General features: G+C 44.4%; 1 protein-coding gene across 3 annotated transcripts in view; it reads right to left on the bottom strand.

The window, feature by feature from the left end:
• FAM219A (family with sequence similarity 219 member A) overlaps positions 1-26,714 on the bottom strand; it is a 96,287-nt gene that overhangs the window by 37,376 nt on the left and 32,197 nt on the right. For all 3 annotated transcript variants that reach the window (XM_068667939.1, XM_068667938.1, XM_068667937.1), the window contains exon 2: positions 6,561-6,660. In XM_068667939.1, coding sequence (XP_068524040.1) covers positions 6,561-6,660 — 100 coding nt within the window. The remainder of the gene's footprint in view (positions 1-6,560; positions 6,661-26,714) is intronic.

A 26,714-nucleotide genomic window follows, 5' to 3' on the forward strand; every position in this document is an offset into this window, starting at 1 on the left:
CCTTCCAACCATTCCATTCCATTCCAGCATAGATTAAAAAAATGTTTTGTTTCCTGCTATCTCTTCCTCATTACCCAAATACGCTTTTTTATACTTACTGCTGGATTTGACAGGTATTATAAGATTATACCATACAACAGGGTGATATAAAACTTAATTGAGTATCTGCAGGGTGCTTTGAGCTGAAAAGGAGATACGGTATATAGCATATTCTGTATGGTATGTAGAAGTATAATAGAGCAAAAAAGTGAAAATGTTACTCTAAAATTCTTGTCTCTTCCGGGACATTTGACATATCCTTTAAATATATATATATATTTAACTTTAGCACTTTGTTTGTTTGTTTGTTTTGTATTGTTTAAACAACAACAGAGGGGGGACTGATACAAAGAGAAACAAAAGCAGACGAAAAGCCTCGGTGGTCTGAGATCTCATTTCTCCTTGGAGGACAAGCACTATGGTTATGTGTCAGAGCACAGCTTTTTCTCCTTCCTTCACCTCACTGTGAGCTACTTGCTTGACTCAGACCCCCCTATGGCTGCTCAGTTGCTCTCATCTCCTTCTTGTCATACAGAAAGTCGAAAGGCCAGGCTGGGATGACTCAAGATGCTTTTATGCTCACCATAGCAATAGGTCCAGGCTCCAGGAGAGCCTAATTTCCTCCCGCACAGTAACAGGACTGTGGCTGACCTGCTCTAAGAACGATCTGTGCAGTGTCTCCTGGAGAAAAAAAAAAGCAACATCCTACAATGCAGCTGGCCCCAGCAAAGTGTCAGTACCCTATTAATTCATGAAATAGCTCTGCTCTGTTAGCTGTAGGACAGCTTCCTGCCTCTTGAAGCACGGGAAGTTTCTGGTTAGGCTGGCAGATTATATAATTGAGCAACAGAAACTTACATTAAAGGCAACTTTGTGACATGTGCTTCTCCTTGCGGGGCTGACTAGTACCAGCCACTGTGTTTTTTTGGTACTTAGATAAACACCAGCATGAGATCTAAGCTGGGAGAGGAACAAAACTGTAGCTAGGAAAGTGGGAAAATTATCTGCTACATTTGCAATTCAGGTCACTTTTTACAAGAAGTTTTGCAAACAAAATCTAAAATAAAAACCACAGATATTTCCAAGCCAGAACCAATATAAAATAGGCTTCCTTTTGGGACTTCATATGCATGCAGCTCACTCAGTCTTTAGGTGGGATCCAGTGTGCTGGATTAGACATTTGCTGATCACATACAGTTAGGCACCCCACTGAGCAATCTTCCAAAAGTAGTGTCATATTTCTCTAGCTAGCTCAAGGAGAGAAGGTGCTTATATCTAAGCAGACAAGATCCCACCAGAGCCCTCCAAGAATACCCACCTTGTCCCATTAGCTGACTGAGAACTTTATAAAGAAGCAGTTAAGAAACTGCTCCAGCACCTAGCTAAACTAAAGAGAGCAAGGAAGTGCTGGCATTGAGTGCACTGCATCCCTGATGGGTGTCTAGAAGAAAGAGCCCACAGAGAATAATTAGGAGGTCAAAAGGCTGGGAAGCAAGGGATTGACTGCACCATTCGAGCCTCTCCTGAATCTAGCCCAGAAAGCATGCATTTTCACAAATGGGGAAGATTTATCCTTTTTCAAGAACCTATGTCCAAGGAGAGCCTCTCTAATTTTCCACAAAACAATCGAAACTCCCTAACAGCAGCTTGATTTTTGATACCCTTCAACAGCCCTTGTCACTTTGTTTGCCTGAAGCCAGTTATAGTCAGCGAGCTCCTACTGGGGTGGAGTATTTCCCTCCAGCCCATTAAGTGTACTGGCCAGGTGTCATGCCTTGGACACTGCAGCCTTCCTTCCCTCTACAGCAGCTGAGATTGCATGAAAGCCTGTGCTGAAGCCAGCCTGCATGCTAGTCACGGACACTGAGTAAGAAAAGGAAGCAGGTCTCAGAGGGATGCTGCTATGAGTCGCTCTGTCTGTCTGCCTCTCTCTCATATGCTCATCTTGCAGACAGGGATGTGGGGGATTTACTGCCAAGCTCCTGGCGTGGTGGATGTGTTGATAAAGATGCCACTGCCACAGCCCTTCATCACCACCATACCCCCTGTGCTGCAACCCATTGCCACAATGCCTGTTTTAACACAAACTGTCACATCTCTGACTGCTAGGTAAGACAGACAGGCTGTCTGGATGGGGATTTCAATGCAAAGACGTGAAATTAAAAATGCAAAATAGAAAAACAGATGGCATAAACTTCATTAAAAGAGTATGTCATCTTGTGGGGATCCCATGGGGATCTGTTACCTTCCAGTGGATATGGAGCCCCTGAGATTTACACTTAGGGATTATTCTGTTCCTCCCTCTCCTTATCACAACTCTCTTCTGTTTTCCAAGGGCTTATGGTATGTGCTCCATCTGGATATGCCTCCTAATAAGGATGTGCTGGAAACATCTCCCAGCACTAATGGACACCCAACCCCCCCAGTGCTGTCGGGAGCATCCTTATCAAGTGATTTGCAGGCAAGAAAGAAGCATGACTGAGTCCTGAAATTTCAACAGAAAGACAAAGCGGGAGTGTTAGGAAAGTAAGAAATATATAATTAATATAGATAGTATATCTGTAAGTCTTAAGACAATGAATTACACGAAGCAGAATTTACTTTCCCTTGATGTGAAGTTCTTCTCTTTTTAGATGTGGTACCAGCAACAAGCTAAATGCTTTACTATTCCACTTAAAACCAGGTGTAATCTTTAGGAACTTACTAGAAATAAAAGCCACCTGTGAAGATTTCCTTGTATCTAACTGACCCCCAAACAAACATGTGGTAGTGAAATATATCTACTTATGGGGCAGAGAAACAACCATAGAAAGGATATTCAAGCAGCAAGATAAATCTACGTATAGAACATGCAGCACAGCACACTTTGTCACACTTCAATCACTGTGGGCTCTGGAAGCAAAACTTGTATGCATGCTGGGTTGGTATTTAATTGAGCTCATTTAAACCAAGCTTCCAGCAAGCACATATGACAGATTTATATATGAATCTTCACAGAGTATAAAATGACATTTATCAACCTTCCGTCAGAGCATTTGACATTTGAACAATTGATTCTGATTTAACAGTGAAAAATGCCACTATCCATACAGAAAAGTTGCAATAGGATTAAAACCCTAGTCACTACCATCCCCAACAATGGCTCTGCCAGGTAAGCTATTAAACATTTATGTACTACCTTAACTTTGTCTAGGCTTAAAGGGATTAAAAAGCAATCCAAATCCTGATGAGTTTAATGCAGAAGAGACTAAAGATTGAGTTGGAAGAAAAAGAGCCAGAGCGGGGAGATGTGAGACATTAAGCTGCTTGAAAATTGCAAAGGTCAGGCAGATTTTAAGAACGACAGCAGCAGGAGCTGATGTGGATTAAAAGCATGTTACACAGGCTGCAGACTATACCATCAGTCTCGTTTTGGCCCAGGTAACCTAGCACTCATCAGAGTATGGCTAAGAGTAGAGTCAATCCAAACTCGGCTAGATATGTGTTCACCTAATTAAAGAGGCACACTGTATCCACAGGGAGAGGAGGGTTTTGAGCAGACTTTTCTCCAGAGCCTGGGCAGGAACGTGATTGTCAGTGTTGTTGGGCAATTCCTCTTAAGCAGGTAGATTTCACCAACTGTGATCTTCTTAAGCACAGTGTGGTCAGCACTGAGCATTCACTAGGTAGGAGCACTAGCAGTTCCTGCAGGCTGTGTTCTTCTATAACTCTGTGAAGCTCTAACATAACACAAGTTTTGGATGTTTTCTGTTATTGCCAGAAGATGCCAGTTGATACTGTCCATGTTTTCATGCTTAAGCATGCTTTAATTTCCAGGTGTAATATAATCCTCACAATTTATGCTTAACTTCTACAATGTTTACACCACCTGTAATGTCAAATATTTCTTTTTTGTTCCTGATATTTACTCCCTGAAAGATTTATATAAGACAAGCAGATTCTTTCTCCATCCTCCTTTTACCAGGTACAATATGCCAACCTCTTTTAGTTTTCTGTTATATGACAGACTTTCAAATCCCTGGTCTTACGTACTTCTCATCTACACCAAGCCCACTCTAAATTCCTCTTGGAACCGAAGCGATGAGATTGTTACACTGCATTGCAAACATCTCACCCTGGCCTTTCACAATAGCAGTGATACACCTTTATCTATGGGAAAAAGTGACTCAGATTCTTCTAATATCCACCTTTCCCACTTTAATGGTGGGTAATAGCACTCGGCAATGGCCAAATGCAATAAAATTTTCCCTACATGATAAAGCAGAAGTTTTGGCAGAAGAACTAATCATTCTGCTGTATCTGTATGTTTGGAAAAAAGCTGGGAAACTCTGCAAAGGTATGACTATGGCATATTTTTATGTATTAGTCCATTTTAATAATTACTTATCTTGCAATCATATCAGGCTTCCTCTTCCTTACCCACTTCCAGTTGGTAAACTTCAATTTACAGCAGACTGAGTTGCTCCTGTCATGTTTTTCTCATTTCTATTATTTCAGTTTTCATGCCTTTTCTCTGTGGTATTCCTGAGTCTTTAATGTACTGATGTCTCCCTCCAACTCCCTCCTGCTTTTTGTCCCTTTGTCATTAATGAACTTCTAAAAGTGCTGGAGACTGCTGGAGAAGTCCAATAACAATCTCCTTTCTTCTGATAGTTTCTCCTTCACTACCTAATGTGAAGTGAATTCCTGGGGTTCTCAACTCACTGCCTCTGGTTATGCATTTACTTTATAAAACTGAAATTTGTTACAGATCTATTTTAAATTACCTTTACATTTAATTTGCATGAATCGAACTTATTATCTCTGAATCCAAATCTCTTTCTGATGATCAGATCTTCTATAATGTCCTCATGTGTTACCAAAGCCAAGTCTAAAATAAGCACCATTTTCTGTCACATTAGTGAATCTCTGGAGGATATCTTTATTGTCTAGAAATGCAAGAATGTCTCAGACCTACCAATAATAGTATCAATTGCTCTCCAACCTAATTCCTGATGTTAAATTATCCAAAACAACTACTGCAATAGTAATTATCTCTCTAATAACATTACAGAACTCTTTCGGTAGTGAAAAGGGATCCTGGTGGCATATGGCATGCTGGCAGTGATTATCTTTTACCAAACTGTGAGTTGAGCTGTCATTAACACATACTGCTGCTTTCTGCCATTTCCTGAAAAGCAGCTGCCTGTTTTAGAGTACTTATGATTGCTATTGCAGGACAGATCTACTGTCCCAGTGCACTTGCTCATATCCTCTATCAGTAGTTCAAGGTTTTCCACTTTGCTGCACAACCTTGCTGCATTTGCACATCCAACTTTATGTCTTTTCCTCCCTAGTCACTCTTTCTTCAAGATCATTATTCAAATACTTTATTTCCCTTTGCTGTTCATAAATCTAGTCTACAAGATTCCTTTATGCACTGCAATGACCAGATTTGTCTATTATTCAATCTCCCATAAACTCCATCAGAGTCTTGAGACTGCACAAATGCTTCCAGAATTTTTCTGGTGTTTGTTTAAGGCTCCTCTTACCAATGAAGCCAACACCACTGTTTGCTATAGTACTTCAGGTCCTTGGATAAAACCTACCTATTGATAAGATCTCTTCATAACCACATAACAATGCTCACATGTTCCCAAATCTTGTTCAGACTTTAGCTGTCTGCTGACCTTCCTTGTCATTCATTTGGTAGGCCCTAGGGCTTTGCCACTGAACATCTGGGCATCCACTTTTTTCAGAGCCTTCCCTGACATGGAACAGTCACCCTCAATCAGCTCCAGCAGCATCCCATCAATGTCATTTATTCTGATGTGAAGGACAACTAGGGGACTGCTTCCTGCTCCCATCTGGACATTTCCCAGACCATTTTTTACCCATGCTATGAGCAAAAAGAACACTATTCCTTTGACATGCCCCTTGTCAGGGTCTTGAGTCTGCATGGCACAACAGTTGCTCAGGTTTTGGATGCAGGATGGCAATGTGTGCATTGCTGTCCTCTTGTAAGCATGAGCTTCGTGTGAAAGCAGTGTATTTCTGCTTCCAGAACTTTAGACACAGTGCTCAGAAATAGCATGAGTATTTCTTTGTGAACCATTACAAACCTAGAGTCCCTCTACCTCACAACAACACAGTTCTATCTTTTCCTGGTAATGGTCCAAGTCTCTGTTCCTCTCCCTTCTGTTTGCAGTCATCCTGTCCACTTTTTACAGTCCCTCCATATTATCTTAATTCTTTTTCTGGCCAAGCCTTAATCTTAGCTTGATGAAATTCTGTAGATTTAAAAAGCTATTCCTTCCTTTTCAGGAAGACCTCTACCACAGCTCAAGACAGAGTGTCCTTCAATATTTGTAGGTCACTTCCCTGAGCAGCAGAATCACACTGATAAACTGCTCTGTGAGATTTCTGAGCTGAGCTGGCATGTTCAGCCATACAAATGGAGATCTGCTTATGATCCCACTAGCACCTCACCATATTACAGACCTTAGATTCAGCCTTCTTGGTCTTCATGAGCAAAGACTCACCTAATTTCACTTGGAGTGGGGACGGCTTATAGTTCATGGCTACAGTCTCTCCCTCTCTCGTATCACAATCTCTGTCCGAAATAGATGCAGCTGTTGGATCCTGTGGAGATATAAAACAAAACAGAACAGAACTGTTAAGTTAAAAAGTTATGCAGTCACTTCTCTAACTGGCTACTAGGCTACTCCATCCCCACCCACATTCAGAGGAAGCAGAGAGCATGCTGCTGTTTTAAATGGCTGAAACCTAGGGGAAAATCACAGAACTTTGGAAGCAAGTTTAGTATGTTAAAAGTACCTCTGAAAATGCCAGATTTCAACATCAGACATCATGATGGATGATACTGGGAATATAATATGGAGTGCACGTCACCAGATCAAAATCAGCCTGGCCTGGCAATAGTCCCAAGCCATTTTCATGTGATGACTTCTTTGGTGTGTCGTATGAAATACACTTACAGTTCCAACTGAGTTCTAAACGGATCAGTCAACCTCATAATTAAAACTAAAAAGCTCGTGACCAGCTGTGTGAAAGTCTTGCCCAGAAGGAATTAAGACCAAATAACAAGGTGAATTCAATCTCTGATCCATCTTGGAGAAGACTGAAGAAGCCTGTACTTCCCATACTGGACCTATTTTGTGGCTAAATGGGAAGATTTAATTTCAGTATCTGTCAGCACAGTACCTTTTACTGGAATCCCCCTAAAACAAAAGCTCCCAAAACTTAAACCTGCTCCATTGTGGCCTCTTGCAGACAACCTAATTCCGGTAGTGCTGTACTCAACGTTACAGTGCATCAGAGAATTCATACAGAGACAAGCTACCAAGTCACTTGGCTTCACCACTGATAAATGTATTTAAAATCCTTTCACATCAAATTTCAAAGCTGTTGGGCCTATCTCTATTTAGCACCACTGATTTTCCAATGTGTTCACTTCTTCCCACCTAGAAGCTACAAACTAAATTGAACATGTGCACGTATATATACATATATGGGTATATGAATTCTGGTTTATAATAGCTACGGCTGCACAGGGAAAACAAGCATCCAATATTAAGTCCAATATCCGAAGAAACCAGCAGTTTGTAGAAACGGAACAAGGCATGGAAGACTAAATATCAGTAAATACCACTCCAAACTGGCTAATTAATATCATCCATCTCTCAGTTTTTGGAGTTTGTATTATTTTATGGATTTTCTAGTAAAAATGCAACCCATGATTTGGCACTGACACCTGTATGCAATGCTAACCAGTCGGTGAGTTTCAAAGCAAAGGACTGTTGCTCTTCTGCCTCAGAAAGAAATCCCTCTGTGAGCTCAGTGAGTTCTCCTTCAGTCAGTAAGCTCTGCAGAAAAGGACTGAGGAGTCCCAGTGGACACCAAGTTGAAGGTGAGACAGCAATGAAGGGTGGAAGGGCAACAGCATTCTCGGCTGCATTAGGCAAAGCGTCGCCAGCAGGTCAACAGAGATGATCCTTCGCCTCTACTCAGCACTGGGGAGGCTGCACCTGAGTGCTGGGTCCAGTTCCAGGACCCTCAGGGCAAGAGAGACATGGACACACCAGGGAGAGTCCAACAGGGGACACCACGATGATCAGGGTGCTGGAGCACCTCTCCTGTGAGGAGAGGCCAAGAGAGCTGGGGCTGTTCAGGGGGGACAAGAGGCAGCTCAGGGGGATCTCACCAATGTCTGTAAATACCTGGAGGGAGGGTGCAAAGAGGACGGAGCCAGGCTCTTCCCAGTGGTGCCCAGTGCCTGGACAAGAGGCCATGGGCACAAACTGGAGCACAGGAGGTTCTCCCTGACCACCAGGAAGCACTGCTGTATTGTGTGTGTGACAGAGCACCAGCACAGGTGGCCCAGAGGGGCTGTGCAGCCTTCCTCCTTGGAGATCTTCAAAATTAACTTGGACTGGGCCTGGGCACCCTGCTCTGGGTGTCCCTGCTTGGGCAGGGGTTGGACCAGAGGGATCCAGAGCTCCTGCCCACCTCAGCCACTTGGTGTTTCTGTGAGCCACCATCCCTTCCACCCCAGTGCCTGCCTTCTCTTTGCTCTTTCTAATTCTTAAGTACAGTGTGTTAAAAAGAGCTAAAGAGATAAAATATGATTCTTGAATTAGGCACTATCTTAATAGAAACTGGTCAAATACCACATGCAGCATTATTTTATCAAAATTCTGCTCCCTTGCACTGGCCAGTAGACGTTCTTTGACAGCACTTAAAATGGATGGGGCTTATAAGACTCTGCATTCAATGACACAAAATAGATAACGCTGAACCTTCCTCTAAAATGTAGCCACTGCCAGAGTAGTGCAGCAGCAGTTTAATAATATGGTGAGAAAGGTTACAGTAACTTGCAGACAACCAAGCCAGTATCCGGGAGAACATGATTAGGTGTGAATAATAAATCACATGGACTTTAGGTTAAAAAAACTATTTTTACGAAGAAAAATGCCAGGTTTTTAATAGCCACACTGAAGGAGAAAGTATGGCAGCTGAATGGTAAAAGTACAACAGTTGAAATTAAATGAAGATAAAAGTGGCAGACAGAAAAAAAAAAAATCCCAGTTTCACAAATGAAAATGATGAGCTGCAGCTGGCTTTTGTCACTCAAGGAAGAGATCCTGGGTGACAGGTTCCGTGACATGGCCAGAATGACACAGACCAGGACTCTTCAGCCAGGAAGAGATAATGGATGGGGGATCTGGGAGAAGTTTGAATGATCCAGAGTGGGATGAGAAGGTGAACAGGGATCAGCCAGCCTTTATTTTCTACAAGAAAGGGCTATCAGATGGCAGTTAACATGCAGCAGCCGGAAACAAACTCAGTACTTCTCCATACAACAGCTGACAGGCTACTGTGGATGCTAAAAGGGGCTGAGGAAATGGTGAGATAAATGCATGGAAGGGATATCCATGAGAATTACCAAATACTAAAGTGCTGCTGCCAGCCTAGGCAGCCCTAGAGGCACAGATCTCTGGAGAGAGTGAACCAGGGAGGTAATACTGGGACCTGTTCTCATCCTCATGGGGACATGATAAAGGGGTAGGTGAGACCTTTAATCGGACTAGTCTATGCCAGGAAATCATTTCTAAGGCCTAAAATGTTGCCTTTCTGCCTCAGCACACCTCTCTGCTACATCAGACCCGCGTGGGCACACATTCCTGCTGCACAGCACTCACGACAGGCACAGAGGGACCCTGCAGCAACAGCAGCCACCACTGCGGTGCACAGGCCAGGCTGGCTCCCTGTGAATTGCAAAACTGCACCAAAAGGACACCGAGCTGGGCCAGGGACAGCATCCCCAGCACTAGCAGTGCCTTGCCTGTGGCACTGGCATAACCCTGATTCTGCAGCGAAGCGCAGGGTTCGAGATAAGCACGAGCACAACAGCATTCCTGTGGTTCAGCTAGGACTGACCCCTCGCCTCCGTGCACACCAAATGCATGCATTTCTCTCTCTGTAGCAAATCTAACCAGAGAAATATTTACTTGACTAATTAGTCTTTTGCTTGTGGATGCCTACAAGCAGACCGAGGGTTACTGTGTGCTTTTGTTACTGGAATTCACTTGTGGCTTTATCCTTTTTTACAAGCCTTCCTTAGGCAATGCGTTCAGCTCAGACCAGAGTGTCAGTCACAGCTATGCGGCGTCACCTGTCCCAGGCCAGGTGATATGATTTCTCTGCTCCCTTGGAGGCAAACAAGACTCCCAATCAAAAGGCAAGTGGCTGCAGGGGCTCTAAAATGGCTCTGGAAATTTAATACATTTTAGGTGTTTTTTTTTTTGGCTGTTCCTGAGACCTCCTTATGCCTCCTAGGGAAAAAAAAATACATTCAATCAAACCACTGCATGAACATTTGGCTGGGGCCAGAGTTTAATCAAAGTTTTCTCCCCACATGCTCACAGCTTAATTGGGCACGGGTAACAGCAGCATTTGAACGGTGGGGTGTTTCCTTATCAGTTTGTTCTTCTTCTGGGCTCAACACAATGGGCCTTGAAAACTCTGCCTCCTGCCAGGTACAGCCACGTCCTGCAGTGAGTACAGCGTGCCGTGTCTGAACATCAGAAATTAGTTCCAGTGAACCTTCATGGTACAGCAGCAGTGTGAATCCTTGGTATGCAGGGGCATGGAGAGGAGCTGAAACCACTTTAAACTTAAATCAGGTGGTGCTCAGTAGGGTTTTTATTCCTCCTCTGTTCCACTCCTCTTCCCCTTTCCAGGTCAACAGTCTTTTTACTCTTACCGCCTGCCTCTCCCAGTAGCCCACACTGACCATGGGGTGGAATAACCCCAAACAGCCAGCAAACTCCAGTGTTTGAGCAATGGAGCTGGGTGCAAATACACCCTTGAAGCACCTTTGGAAGTGCAGCTTCCTTTCACTTCCCTCACAGTCAACACCTCTGACATCTTGTGAGCTTAACAAGCCTACCCTGTGATGCCTCTGGGACCCCAGTGCATGTGGAAGGGAATGAGCACACACTTTTTGTGGCCTTCAGCTGCCCCTTAAGTGCAGGGCTGGTAACAGAGATGTCTCTACCTGCCCACCTTTCCAACCCTCAAGATCAGTCATTCCTGCAGCCACTAGAAGATGCTCTCCACTCTGCTCTCTGTGGGAGTTCTGTGATCATTAAAGCAGCTCAGCTTTTTGATAAGCAGAGGGGGCAGAGTGCCCTCACACTCTGATCTCACAGAAAGACACAACATACAAGGTTGTACCCATCACTTCTCTCCTCAGTTCAGAGGCATCAGTCTAATTATCAGCAGCCTAATTATTATGATCTGTCTGCTCAAGAATATCATCCAGTTAGCTTTGTCTCTCTCCAATACAAGCCGATGATATGCTTGCTGACTCGTACCCAACTTAAAGATGCTGTAAGTCCTGGTACCAACGCGTGCGTGACAGCCTACAGCAAGCGCCTGCAGCCCAGCAGGCTCCTGCTCTCTGAAGCTGCCCATGTGGATCACATGCTGCAAGCAAATGCTAACAAGAATGGACAAGCCCAAGTGTTTTGCTTTTTTTCCCCACATAAAACAATGAGCTTGAAAATTTGATAGATGTTCTGTGCATGAGAGACTGACTTAGCTCAAAAACAAGTGAGAAACTCATGCACCTAAAACGCAAGGCATACGTTCAGGTCACTGAGAAGTTTCTATCATTCCCATGTTGCCATCCCAGACTACGGGGCTAGACGTTGCTCCTGCTAATAGATATTCACATCTTCAGTCTCTTTGCCCTGGGAATAGAAATCACACACTTCTTGCGGATTTGCTGTGCCTCAAGCTGTTGCATACACACAAGGTTGTCCTGAGAAACACAGCTGTGGATGGCATGCTTGCAGGGAAGGGACTCTGATGTGCATAGCTAGGTATGTAAAAGCACAGCCTCACAGTAGTTTAGACAACAGACCTCTGAAGCCTTTAGGTACCACTACAACATAAGCATGAAATATCTATAAGCATAGAGTGTAAAAAAAAAACCATGAAACACAAAAACTAAAACACTGGGAATTGAGATGTACAAGGTGTGCACAGATTTGTGTAGTCTATGTGGGAAAGCGTAAAAGTAGAGGGATAAAGGATGTGAGATTTATAGTGAGTCAAGCTGAACAATGGTCAGTAATGGCATATTCTAGAAGAGAAAGGGAAGTGGCACAGGGGGGGATGTACAGCAGGAATGTAACCTGCAAACCTCACGAAAGAGTCTCTCATGCTCTCTTCTCTATCCCTCAGGCTCCAGCTTAAACATTCTGGTTTGGAGCCCATTATTTCAAGTAAGATGTAATCCCTTCGGCTCTCTTATGGATGAAAGCTTGAAGCTACAACCATCCAGGAATACTAGAAGAATGGATTTGCTCAGAGAAGAAAGGGGAAGTCTAAGGAGTCTCATAATAGCTGTCTTCAGATACATAAAGAACTGCTGCAGAGAAAAAGGGTATCTTCTTTTTTTTCCCTCATGTTTCTGATCACCAGAACAAGAAACGATTACCTTAGACTGCAAAGTTGCAAGGAAATATCAGGGTTTTTCTTTAATAAATGTGGAGTGATGATTTAATGAAGCGATAGTGAAATGGCTTTAAATGACAGGAAAAGGTTCAAGTGCTAATACTATTTCAGTTCAGATTCTAAAGCAGGGTTTGGAAAAGATATCAAATGCTGGAGGATTCTCACATGTATGAAACATGAAACACAAAAACATATGAATTGTCAGATCAGAGGCCCAGGAAGGTCAGTATAAAATTATAGAAAAATTCGTAAACCAAATGTCTTGCTAGGAAGGAACAAAACACCGCATGGTAGGGGTAGGTTTCTATAGCCCTGGTATCTCCTAGAGACATCGCAGGCAATGACAGATCCTGTATTTATGCAAAATGGACTATAGGAGGAGAAACAACTTAGGGAAACTGGTAAGTGGCTATTGTGGCTGTAAGGTTTTGTAGTTTATCTGGCTTGCAGTACAAAACATTCAGGTGACAAGGCAACAGATGCTCCCCTGATGCAGGAGCCAGTGGTGCCATGAAGCTGAACAAAGCCAAAACATCCCTTTCATAACCCAGCGTTATTGCTCAGGGTGTCAGAGCTACCGGGTCAAGGAACCAGGAGCACAAATGTACACCCTGTGTTTGTCCTGTGCACAGAAAAAGGACTGTAGTACTCAAAGCTTGGCCTAGAAAGAATGCAAACTCTTTCAAACAGCAAACTGTGAGACTAATAGCAGACAGAGAGCTAAACCTGGAGTCCCCTAGCACTAATCTGTCCAGGCTGGAGAAAGCTGTACTGCAATGCACCTTTAGCTGCTGCCCCCCAGCTTTTCTGGGGCCCATCCTGGATGGGATGGCTGAGGCTGTATGTCCTCAGGACGTATGTATGTATGTATGTATGTATGTATGACCTCCATCCAGCTGCCCTCAGCTGCCTCTAACCACTCACTCCCCCATCCTTCTTAAGAGGAGAGAAGCGCACTTCTGAGCCAGACAGAACACCAGTTAACCATGGGAACAAGACTTTATCCAAATTTCCTAACCACTTCCAAGGATCATGGCTGGTCTTCACCTTCTCTCTGGGAGATCCGGAGAAGAACATGTTTTTTCTCTCACATGTTGAATAAGTCTAGACATGCATGACCAGAGCAGAAGGCTCCCAGGACATCATGGTCAGCACTTTTTATCAGCGTATGCACCTTCTTAGCATTGCAACTTTGTACCTAGGAAAATAAGTGGCATTTTGGTGACACAGCAAGTGATGCACCAAAATACACTCTGATAACTACTGACTCAGTTTCAAAAAAGTAATAAACAACAACTGTTTATTGACATTCTGCTAGCTCTGCCAATGTACCAGTTACAACACTGCTGGTTTTATTTCCTGAGCAACTGCTGAACAAATCTAAATCTTACTGAATAGTAACAAAGCAGGCCTGCAATATCCACTACAGGATCCAGGTTTCAAACACAATTCATTTATAAGACAAACCAGTATTTGAAGCCATTTTTTCATCAACTGAAACCAGCAGAGTTATTATTGCTGTGTGATTAAAACCTCAAGCCTAATTAATTAAACTCAACCAGCTCAACTGCACTGGCATTACATTCTACTGTGTACACCCACAGCAGGTGAAGCTTAATCCTCTGGCAGGTAACGAGGAGATCAGGTCTTTGCTTTGTTTAAAAGGGGTCCAGAAGAGAAGTGCCACTCTGCCTTCCTGTGCCGCCGTGCTTGTTGACACGCTCCCGTGAAGCCCTGTAAGAGGAGTGCCTGGCTTCCATGTGCAGGCTGAACAAAACACAACAGGCAGAAAGGCGTAAGTGAACAAGAAGTTTCAAACGTCTGTTTTCCTAATCAGAAATGACATTTGCAGCACAGGGAAGAAAGTCCCTTTTTTTAGATGATGATGTATGACTAATCCTAGGAGTCCACGGTAACAGAGGAAGCACCAAATCTGTAAGTAGACCGAACGCTTTGGGAAAGTGACTGAGGGACAAGGAAGAAAAATGGGAGTAATTACATGATTTCTGTTAGATTTCCCTCAGAGAAGCCAGCAGCACAAGCAGCCCCTGGTCCTTTCCTTTCAATCATGACAGAGTATTTAACACTGTATTTCCCTCCAGGCTCTTCTCACACACAAGCATAAGCCATCCCTTTTATCACACGCATTTATAGGTTTGGTATCTTGTGCTAACTTTACTGGACTTAAATTGGATCATTAACATTGCAAATTACAGAAATACCACATTGCACTCCCCAATGCCTGCAGCACTTGACAAGTGGCTGGCATGCAATAACTGTTTAAAACCAGCTATTAACTGAGGTATGTTTTCAGAATGCTTCAATACCAAAACATTTCCCTCCATATAAAGGTTATATACATGAGGGCATTACACCTTTCCTTTTGTACCTCTGATTATACATCCACGGCTCTGAGGACCAATGAGGCATGATTATTCAAGGCAATACAGCATCACAAATTCCTTGGTAGCTGTTTTCAAGAGTCAGTTTAGCAACTGGTGTGTGGCCAAAGCAGGACCTCAAAACCAACCAAGCAACTTTATAATTGTTTTCTAAACGTCGACTTCGGAGGGAGGATATACTCAAAATGATTAAAAGAGCCAAGGCTGCAGTGTGTTTGAAGGCTGGGGGCTGGAATAGGTGCCTGGGCTTCCACAGGCACCTCCTATAGGAAACTGCAGTGCTCAGCCGCAGCGTGGCCCCTAAGGGACAACAGCGGGAACTTTTAGGGGTTGAATTCATGCTTGTTGCTAACTTTCTAGAGCTTTCAAAGGTGTGCCCCATTCCTTCAAAGCTTTAAAGAGGCATCATCAAGAGTAAAGCTATTTAAAAAAAATTAAACTAATTTAAAAAAATGAGTTTTCTGCCAGGGAGGATCTGTGCTTCATTCCCATGAATGGCCTTAATGCCCAGAGAAAAAAGTTGAGAATGTGCAATGTAAGTGGTGCCATGCCATGGTCATGGTCATATAGAGAATGGTTTACTGATCCTCTCATGCCCCTGGCCTCTCTGCACACAGCAAGGCTCTTCCAGCTGTACATGAAAGATGAGATCAAAGCTTGCCCGATGGAAACATTAAAAGCGTTGGCTGGTTCCGGCAGGCACTGCAGCGATGAGATATTCCGACAAAAATGTCCCAGCACAACACAAATTGACAGTACGAGAGCCCTGTTCCAGTGATGTAAGTTCTCCAATATCCTGGAGACTGGATAACCACCTTCATAGACAAAATCCTGTGTTGCTAGGCTTCCAGTGCCTCTGGAAGTAAGAACAATAGCAGGAAAAGGCTGGGCTGGCTCCACATCCATACCTTTCAAGAGTCCCAGGGCTTCAGTCAGTGGTTCAATGTTGCAGTTATGGTGTTTGTTTTTTTTTTCATAGAAAGGCAGCAGATTTTTACACATTCAATTTCTATGTGTGTAAGGTGAACAAGGTCTTGCTTTTTGCTCTGGACTACCCCCAGCACACCTTTAATCCATTTCCTCAGAGCCTCTTCTGAGCTGTTTGACTGCTCCTCCTGTTCAGTTCTTCTCCAGCAATCTTTCTTCATTCTGCCTTGCTCTTGCCTCTTTGCTCACCCCACTCAAGGACGGCAGCGGTGTCTGGCTGCACAGGCTCCCTGGCTGAGGTCTCAAGTCAACAGGGAGACCCACACATTTGACAACAGTCTGCTGAGGCTCAGCTTGATGTCAGGCACTTCTGGAAGGAAAATGAGATGTGTGAAGACCGTAGATCTTTTTTGTCAGCTTCTGGATTGATGTCTAAGCCACAGGATATCTTCTCCATTGCATACCTACTCTGTGTTTGCCAGATCCTACCTTTCAACTCAAGGCACCCTGGGCAGGCTGCTTGCTGTCTCGACAAGCTGTGCTTTTACGCCTCCAGTTTACTCAGCCTGCACTCACAATCAAGGACAAGGAGGGATATTATGAGGGCTTTCAGCAGGGAATCACTGCATCTCCCTTTAGCTACTCATCCAAAACTGGCCCAGGAAAAGAGAGAAAGTCACCAGCAGGGAAATCCCAAGGGCTCAGCTCCTTGCTTTCTAGGGAAGCTGAAGGTCTGGGAATGCTGCTATAGCAAATGTGAACAGTCAGGATGTTGAATGCAAGTACTGTTGAATTTGAACAACATCAAAGGCACTTCTGGTGCCAGAAAGGAGAGGCACATAGAAAGCCAGGCAAAAGAGACAGGCTGCAAAGTAGTGTCCAGACAAGGCCCTGCAGGAGCAGTGTGGAGACCCATGGCTCTGGCAGGAAGGTTTCAAGAGATTTCTCGTGAATAATGGATGCCCAATGACATCCAAAGCCATTTAACAAACCTAAAAACCTTGACTCTTCCAACACAACCCAAAAGACCAACAGCACAGACTCACGCACTGAGCGTACCTCTCATGCTGCAGACAGAAGGAGATCTCGGTGGTGGCCACCAGCCTGGCCAGAGCAGAGGACTCCTCCAGCCCATGGTTTCATACCCACCCAGGTGTGAGGAGGTATCTCCTGACCCCATAACCCAGGCTGATGGACTCAGGAGTCTGCCAGGTAACACCAACAACTTCAAGAAGGCAGCGTGGGCAAAGACTGCTCTTGTCCTCACCTCACCATGCTTTATTTCAAAGCCAGCAGCACATTGCCCAGAGCACGGCCAAGGAGGCCACTTGCCCATCCTGCAAAGGTGGATCCTAGCATGAAGATCTTACTGTTTTCTCTCCGCTAGCATAGAAAACAAAGCTGCCAAGCAGAGTGCTCAGCAGCCTCTTCCTCTTTAGCACAGCGCTTTGAACTTGTCCCAAGAGATGGTGAGCTCAATCATCAGATTTCCATATTTATAAGGAGAGAGTTTCTGTTTAGCCAAGCTTGTGACAGAAATAACCCCACAAACAGCAGCAGAAGCAGCAGCACAGCAAACCCGTCTGAGGGGTGGGGATGCGAAAGCCGAGGCAGATCTCCAGCAGCTCTGCCTCGGCACGGCTCTTGAGAAATTCGGAGGGCACAAAACGTTTTGGCTTCTAAAACAGGAGCCCACCTTGCCTCCACACCTGTGTCTCTGTGACTAATTAGCAGCCGGAGGATACGGGTTCTCCTCTGATAAAGCGCTGTTTGGCTCGGCTCTCCCCTGACACGTTTGTATTAGAAATATCTCGTTATGTGACTAATCAGGGAAGCCGAGACGAAGGCACAGGAGCCGACTTAAAGGGAAATTGCTGATTTTTATGAACACAGCTCATAAATTATTCTGCCTCCAAAGGGCAGAGACACTTCTTTCCCTCCTAGTCACTTCCCTGGCTGCAGAGGGCCAGGACAGCTCGACATCGCAGCCGGGCCCAGCCTCCGTGAGGTGCTCGACAGCCGCAGCGCTGTCGGAGGCTGCGGATGGGAAGTGACAAGTGTGGTTAGGGTTTAACCACGTTGAGCTTTGAGCTGGTGGCATGCAAAATGCCAGCCATGTCCCCGGCTGTCCCTTGAGAGCAAGGGAAGATATTTAGCGCTGTTATCTCTCACACAGTGCAGCAGCCTGAGCGAGGACCAGTGCATGCCTTAAATACTGAGGTAAACCCGGCTTGGCAGGAGCTGTTTGAAATAAAGGCAAGCAGAGAGCATTTAACTGCATGAGGAGAGCGATTTTTAAGGGGAGATTTGTTTCTCTCCACGTTCCCTGCAATGGAGCTGGTCTCCATCCGGCCCCAGCTTGCCTCCTCAGCCTCCCGTTGACAGCGCCAGAAAGAGATATCAGGCCAGACAGCTTCCGCCTCGCTTCTCCTTTGAAGGCAGCCCCTTTATCAGCCTAAATCAAGCCATCTGTCCCCGGCCCCCTCCGAGGCGATGCAGCAGATTGCAGAGGAAACACTGCGCGAGGTGGGACCAGGAGGTCAAGGAAGCTCCTCGCATGCACAAAAAGCCAAACCAGACCCCCTTCCCCCAGCACCGGGGGGAAGCCCTTGAGCTGGGAAGGGAGATGAAAGGGTGACCACTGCCACCAGAGCTCCCAGGATGGGCTCAGACACACGCTCACCTTCAGCTAAGCGATAGCCCCTCAGTAATCGCAGGCTCAGGGTGATGAGGTCAGGGGGCTGAGGAAGGAGGGGAGCCAGAATCTGCTGGTAGGACTCAGGCTGGATGAGGATGGGGGAAATGGATGGGATGGCTAGTGAGGAGGGGCTGAAGGATGCTCCTGGACAGGTCCAAGAAGACAATGAAGAGACAGGACGGGGATAGTGAGTGTACCATTGCTGTTACTTCCCCAGCTGTGTTAAGCTCTAAAAGCCCTCCTGCACTGATGAGAAATCAGCAGGATTTAGTAACCTTGCTGTCCCTGCGGCCTGAGCTTAGCTAGGGCTAGTGTCACAGAGCTGAGTGCTCAGACAGCCCTGATCCATGCTGATGCTGCTGTGCCAGGTCACACTGGACTCCCTTTATAGCCCATTTTCCTCTGTTAAAACTGCAGGGAACTGACATTACAAGAAAAAAACCCAAAACCAGCATGGCTGGTTAGCCAAACTCCGAAATACAGCGGCTGCAGACTAATTTGAGTCCTTGCAACCTAAGTGCTATAAAACAGTCTTTAATGACACACTCACGTAACCTCTTTTCCTCAGTAATTCAGAGGACAGAACAGACCTATGCTGGAGATAAACCAGGGTTAAGCAACCAGGAAAGAGAAGCCCAAGTACGTGATTTCTTGTAGAAGCTGCAAGTCATGTAGGGAGCAGGGAAACAGAGTGCACAGGAGGAAAGATGATCGTGTGGTTATACAACCCAGGGCTGTCCTAGGGAACCAGGACCTTTACTCTTGAGCTCTTACGTGAAGTGTGCCAAGCCTCTTAAACTAGATTTCCCACAAAGGGTCACTAATAAGGTCTCTGTCCTTTCCTGGGCTCCTGGCTCATAGCCCTGGAGTGCAATTTGCTGAGTGCTGCTTGCAACTGCTACCAACGTGAGCGGGAGATGTGCTGTGAATAGGAGAAAAGCTATGAATCAGGAGGATAAAATAATCATCAGGCAATACGTATGCTGCACCAAAAACCCAAAATGATGTTCTGGCCTGAATTACTGTCTGCTTCAAGCCCTTATCCATGCAGCCACAAAATCATAGGAGAGAGGGATGTGATTTTGAAAGGGCTGGGGGATTTTGTGGGCTGTTTAATCCAGCCCCTCACCAGGCAAGAGCACTGCAGAGGTAAACAAAGACTTTGTGAAGTGCTCAGGCACCGTGTGTCCATTCAAACACCAGAGAACAGCCCACAAAATGACAGACTTAGGGGTATTTTGACCTGCTGTGAACACCTAGACAGCCTGGCAGGTGCAATGAGACTATAGCAAAATCCAGAAAGCACTGCTTGTGAACAGAGCGAACCCTGTCCATCTGAACAAAGAAATGGTCTTGTTTCTAAACTATCCGTAGTGCACAATGTCCATATCAGGAAGGAGACTTAACGTGGCAGTTTGTAAGTAGCTCTAGGCATTCTCCTTAGAAATTAACTCTACCCTTTTGGCAAGTGAAGCCTTGTGCCAGTGGGTCCATAAGCCATGGGAATGGGTTCACTTCCCAGCCTCTCCCCCTCACCCCACTGTAACTCAGCTTTGGGATCTGTGTTCTAAGTTCTGTTTTGGAGTAGCAGTCTGGGTACCCACAAAAACCTTGTCTCCTTTTTCTACCTCCTTGATTATTTCCCTCCTTTTAGTATGCATCCTTTTATTTATTTCCTGAAGAAGAAACAATTCCACTATTTTCAGTCTCTTTCTTACCGTCTCCTTCTGGTTCTACAACATCTTTTAGAAGGTGGGTGATCAGAAACAAATGCAATGTCCCAGGCACCATACTACTGATCTAGAACAGCTTTACAGTATTTTGTCTACTCTCTGCTCCCTGAACTTTTGTTTGCCTTTTTGTTTTTGTTGCCATGAAACCTAGATAGTTTAATTTGAGTTCCCGGCAGTGGCGCTGAGTTCTTTCCCATGTGTCTCAGTTATCCTCCTTTTCATCTTTCAAAGCATTTTTGCAAGAGGTGTCTGAACCATTACCCCCTTTTATATCTGGCTAAGCTGAGACACAGAGAGGTGAAGCTGTTCAACACAAGAGCAGGAGAGCTGTGTCCTCCCCCCTGCTTTTGAGATGAGCATTTTCATAAATGCATTTCCACCGAATCCACTTGATAGCACGCACCAGAAAGCAGTGATTACCAATATTACACTTCTAACTACACTGCAGGGGAAGGAAAGTGGTCAGAAGCTGCAGTTCCAGGACCGTATTACAGTCCTGAAAAGTGGTTCCTTCCTGCAAGAACTTAATATTAAGCAGAAAATTACATAAACAAATCAAAAGTCTTTCAAGCCACATGGTTCCCCAGACATTTTAAAGGTTGGGTTCAGTATACAGGCTTGTTTCTTTTTCTTGTAATCTTTTTCCAGCAAAATGTTTTTTTCCAGAATTGCCTTGCAAACGGCTTCATGCTCTTTGCTCATTCAATTTTCTCAGGAACTTACTCCTTTCTCATTATCATCCAAACCACTGTAATTCAGACAGAGCTCCCCAAAGTGTCAATTATGTCACACATCCCTGATCAACGTAAATAATCGCCTCTCTACCAAGCTGTCACATCTGACAATTTCTGCTCCCTTTGAGTCTCATTTATATAAGGAGCTCACAATTAAGAGCAACACATGAGCTAAAAAGATAATAAAAAATGCACAACTTGCCTTAGTATCTTCCCCTATGGTACTTTCTCAGTTGTAGATGTTGAGGCTAAGTCCACATTTGTGTCTGCTTCTTTTGCTTTGTATGGAGAAGTGAAGACTAGAAATGAGTCAACAAAACAGAAGAATGGGATCTTCTGGAAGGGTTTCAATTTGACTTATAAGTTGCCTATAGAATTAATGCATGGGGAAGCATTAAGATGACCTCCTATTACCACAACAGTCTTTTTAGCTTCATGAGGATGGCTTAGAAAATACATCCAGATACAGGAGAGATGGTTCACAATAACTTTCTGTAAGAAAGGTCCCTTGAGTCTGGTTCTACCTCTTTGTCTTCATGGCTTTCAATTAACACTGCAGGTGGGCACAGAAACACTTTCAGCTCATTATTTTCTTTTCAAATACTGGTGGACATGACGTATTTAGCTGAAACAGCCCTTTGTAGACATCTTAAATTCCATTATCATTAAGATGACAGACAACGGTACTGTTTTCCTTACCTACTAGTTCCATCTTTTGTAGGGCAGAAGCAGCTTCATGAATTAAGGTTTGCAATGCCAGCGCTGCTGGATAAAGCTATCTGAAATGCACATCTTAAGAGTAATGATTGATTTAAGCTGAACTCAGGCACTTGACTTATGGAGGCACAAATCAGGAATGTTACTGGCTAAAATATCCAGAAGCCTCCCAATAAAATAAAAAATGGTAAATAAATTGGAGTCTCTCTGGATGATCGTTCTCATTATCTGGCTATACACGATAATGAGAGAAGCACTGAAGAAAGCTTGTCATTAGCTGTTAATTGAGGCACTTTCAGAAAGTGCTGCTTAAACCTTGAAAGATGGACTGCCTTTCCAACTGCTACCTAATATGTATGTTAGCGCCGTATTAAAGCAGTCTCATTAGGTCCCTGCCCCCAGCACCACAGCTGAGAGAGAGCTTCCAGATGCTTGAGATGAAACTCACGTTTTAAACAGCTCATCTACACAGCGCCTGCCCCCTGGGCATACACCTCCAGCACGTTACCGCACACAGACCCAGCTAAACCTGCGCCCACGTTGCACAAACACAGGTACCTAAGTGCATGGTAATGACCTTCAGGAGATGCAGCAGAGTCCCGGCCCATTACGATGTATAATCACATAATGTACCGATGACACAAATCATAATGATTAGCCTGTAAGCTAAGTGCAGCCATCTCAGGACATGATTTTAGGTTCCCTGGCTCTTTACAGCTCTGTTGCTCTCACCGTCTCCCCCTCCTTATTCCCAGACCTTTTATTTTCACCCTTAAGTAGCTCATTGTCCATAGCTGGGAGCCCATTAGTTTTGAAGAGGGTTTCACGTGGAGATAATCATTCCTGGGTGAGACACCTCGGTTCCTGTGTAACAGCCAGCTCTCTAACCTACCTGTAACCTGTGCTCTACCCTGACAAAACTTGGAGGGTTTCAATAGAAACTGGCTACATTTCCATTTCAACTCTTATTTGTCTTAACAACTAATGAAGTAAAAATCCATCTTGTCACTATTTTGTCAATGTTTTCCATTTAAGTTACAGGATCACTGACATGTCTGGAAATTCAGCATCATGACAAAAAACTTTTGTAAAGTGCCTGTGGAACCTTGTTGGCTTTTAATTGAGGGTTGTGACGTGGGGTGACCCTGAGACAGCACAATGAGGTGGCCTGAGCCCCACAGAACAGGGTCACAGAGAGAAATAGGGTCACGGCTGGAAAACACCCAGAACAACATGTGTGGTCATCTGTGCCAGGAGGATCGATAATTTAATTGTGATCCATGTGCCACCCAGTTGGCACAGCCACTAGGATGAATTTTGCATACCAAGAATGACATTAAGATTTCATTATGTTTAATCATAGTGTAATCTGTGCCCATGTACCCTGACCCTATTTCTTATACTTCTACTCCTGCAGTGTTTGCAAATATTTGATGTGGAGCAATGCAGTCAACACTGAGTATACACCTGTGCTTACACAGGGAAATATAATTCACTTGAATTTCCCACCTCAGTCATCTTGGAGTTATCAAGAAGCTGTGAACTATTTCCTGTTTGCAGGAGAGCTAATAGACTTTAACACAGAGAAATTAAATTATTCTGCTTTTACAGTATGTAAAATCCCCATAGAATTGCTTTGAGCAGAACCTGATATTAAATTGCATAAACAATACAGTTTAGGGCCATTTATTCCAACTGCTCTAAGGACTTTTCAAATATAACTACTTCCCCAGCTATAATGGGGCAGGATTTGGGGAATTTGTGACTGCTTTTTAAAAGTCTTTAAAAACATCAGTATGGATGAACTCCAGTTTGAGCTACTAGTTCTCAGATCCAGCTTTTACATCAAGCAAATTATGGAGCTAGTTGCCTGCTGCCATCGTGCCCATGAGAATCCTGAGGTGCTGAGAGTGACACATGCACCCATGCAAAAAGAGACGATGTGTGGCATCTTAATTATACAGGACACCATGCCAAACACATTTTCATTTACAACTATGCACAGAACCTTGAACTAAGACACTTCTGCTCATCCTGCACAAACATTTCAGTAATTGTCTTTTTCCATCACACCAGTGGGTATCTCATTGCATTAACATGGTATGTTTTAAATGCAGAATTAAGAAGTAGACCTGTAGCTTGTGCTGTTGTTTCTACAGAGCCAAGACGTACCTCACAAAAGCATGGCCACGCGACAACACAGATGCTGAAGATGCTCTCTGCCCACATTTCAGTTTAACTCCTCGCTCTCTCTACTCCCTTCCACCCCCTGTAACAGCTGCACTATATGGCTTCTCCTGAAGAACATTTCGCAAAGGCCTCCAGAAATATCCTGGGTCTTGTATCATCCATACAATTTACAGGAGGCAATTATCACTGTGAAGGTGTTTTTTTCCTGCTGCTTCGGTCAGTTTGACTCATTGAGATTTCTACCTTAAAATGATTGGCAAAATCGTTTCCAATCACATCTGCACAGAGAGCACAGACAGAGGCAGGTGAAAACAAAGGAGAATAGAAAACGACCTGAATCAAGATTTCAGCTATTCAGATGAGCCTCTCACTACGAATGCTATGCATTTGTCCTTCAGCTGCTAGGCTGACAAGTTATTCACCCACAAACCCGTGACATTTGCTCACAGTATGTTTTGTGTTTCTTCCACCACTTACAATGGTGCAGCTCAGCTGGCGGCCCAGGCTGGCACACTGCTTTTTTCCTTGAAAGATGGCAGGGATGGGTTTTCTGGCAGCACGGGCTGCCTTCACATCTGATCATCTCCTCCAGCCCATGCTAATCACAAGCCCAGAGCCCGAGCAGCTGCTGCTTGCCCCAGAGGGAAGTGGCGAGGCTGGGATCACACCGCTCCTTGCACATGCACGCAGCCCAGAGCTCAGTGCTGCAGCCACATCAGCTGGCCCTCAGAGCCAGGCTGCTGCTCCTCGAAGCCTCCGCAGCTGGGCTCTGCTGATTCACGGATCCTGCTGTCACAGCTAAGGGAGGGTGTTGGTATAACTCATGTCAGATTCGGGATGACTGTCACAAAAACACTGCAGCTGAAAAAAAAGCAGTCTCTTTAAGTATAAGACTCCTACAGCTGTTAAAGTCTGGGGGGTGAGTAAGAGTCCACGCTTCTCTGCAACGTGAGGACTCATCCCTGCTTCAGAAAGAAGAGATTGAATGTTACCTGAGCAAGCTTGGCGTGTTATATGCAAACAATTACATGGTCCAAAGCACTTTTTAAAAATATATATAAACTTTCCTCACTGGACGCAATGGAGGGAAGACAGTTTCAAGTTCTGACACAAGTGTCTTTGACATAACCACAGAATACCTCCCTTGTAAAAGCCATTTCCAGCTGGAGGAACTTTACATTTCCATTCTGATTTCTCCAGCTGAACATGTTGCACCAGAGCTGAGATTTAAGGAGAAAGTGAATACTTTTGTTCCTCTATTTTAGAAGAAAAATTAAAGAGTAGGTGGGGCAAGACTTCAATGCAGAAGTACTGCAGCAACACTACATTACAAAGGAAGCGACAAAGACTTCCTCAAGCACTGTCAAGATAACTGGATTTAAGAACAACAAACATGCCACATCAGGATGGAGGAGGCTGCTTTTATCCCAGCCAGCGCGAGAACCATCTGTTAAGACATTCACTTACATTGTTGGTGTAACAATTCCGCAGCTGTTCTCCATAAATTAAAAAGGAAGTACAAACCTAGAGGAATACCAAGTGTTTCAGTAGATGGTCAAACAAACTATTTCTTTTTGTTGCATTAAAAAAAAAACAACCCACAACCAAGGTAAATGCCACTGGCAAACTCCTTTTCTTTCCCAGAAGAAAAGAAGTACGCACTTTGCTTTAATTCAAAAATCACCAGCAGCATTCTACATCTTACAACTGAAGTGATTTCATTTAACACATTTTATCCTGTAACAGATTATTTGAGAACTCTATTACTGTATCGATCCCTGTCTGTTAAGTATACTTTCCAAACAAACTATGGATCCACTCATAATGAAAGACCCTGAATATCATCTTACCTGCAAACAGAGAGGGAAGAGAAATGAAGCAGAAGGAGGATCTCCCACTTCTTCCCCAGCAAGATAGCTGTTTATCTAGAGCTCTTCTTTTTAGTGAAGTAAAAGCTCCTCTCCTGTTTCTTTTCATTCTAACAACCATGGCAAGCTTCATGCAAACTGGCACCTAATCAAATCCTAAACCGTAGGAGGACAAGATGTCAGTTTTAATGTCCCATGCCCCAGCCAACTAACACGATTACTGAAGACCCTATTCAAACCATCTCCAAAGGCATCTGAAATGCCCCTGGCTCCCAGTGTAGCAAGCAGATGAAGAAGAGGCTGCATTCAGACCGCTGGCTCCAGATGTCAACCTCAGCAAGCTTGATGACTTCGTTTCAGGAGCCAGGACTTGGCAGCTGTAGCCAGCTGTGACCTGTACCCTGCTCTCTCAAACCCAAATCCATGTGGCCTCGATCCCTGCCCGTTCCTGTATAGCTTTAGCTCTGCTGCAAAGAGCAGGTTGTTTCTTCCTGTGCCAGCTGTGGCACTGCCACTCTAGTTCCTCCATGAACACTGTGACCGGTTGGTGATGGCTGAAGATGTGCCCTACAGTCTTAAATCAGTACCATCAGTAAAGTGGTTTGATAATGGAGCAAACCTGGACCATCAGCATGTAACTCTGCGTAAGGAAAGGGATTAAGATCCAATTACAACGGTGGAACACCAAGACACTAAATTACAATTACTATTATCCAACCCTGTACAGAAATCTACATATATATATATGTAATTATTATTTTTTTTACCCTGCAGGTACCAAAACCACGACCAAAACTAATTAGATGTAGCCCTTTCAGGAACATTACCTAATGTATTTTGGTAAGGCAGAGATAAATTATTTTCTATTTAAGCCTGGCTAA

The sequence above is a fragment of the Anas acuta genome, chromosome Z (assembly GCF_963932015.1).
Source record: "Anas acuta chromosome Z, bAnaAcu1.1, whole genome shotgun sequence".
NCBI classification, from domain to species: Eukaryota; Metazoa; Chordata; class Aves; order Anseriformes; family Anatidae; genus Anas; species Anas acuta.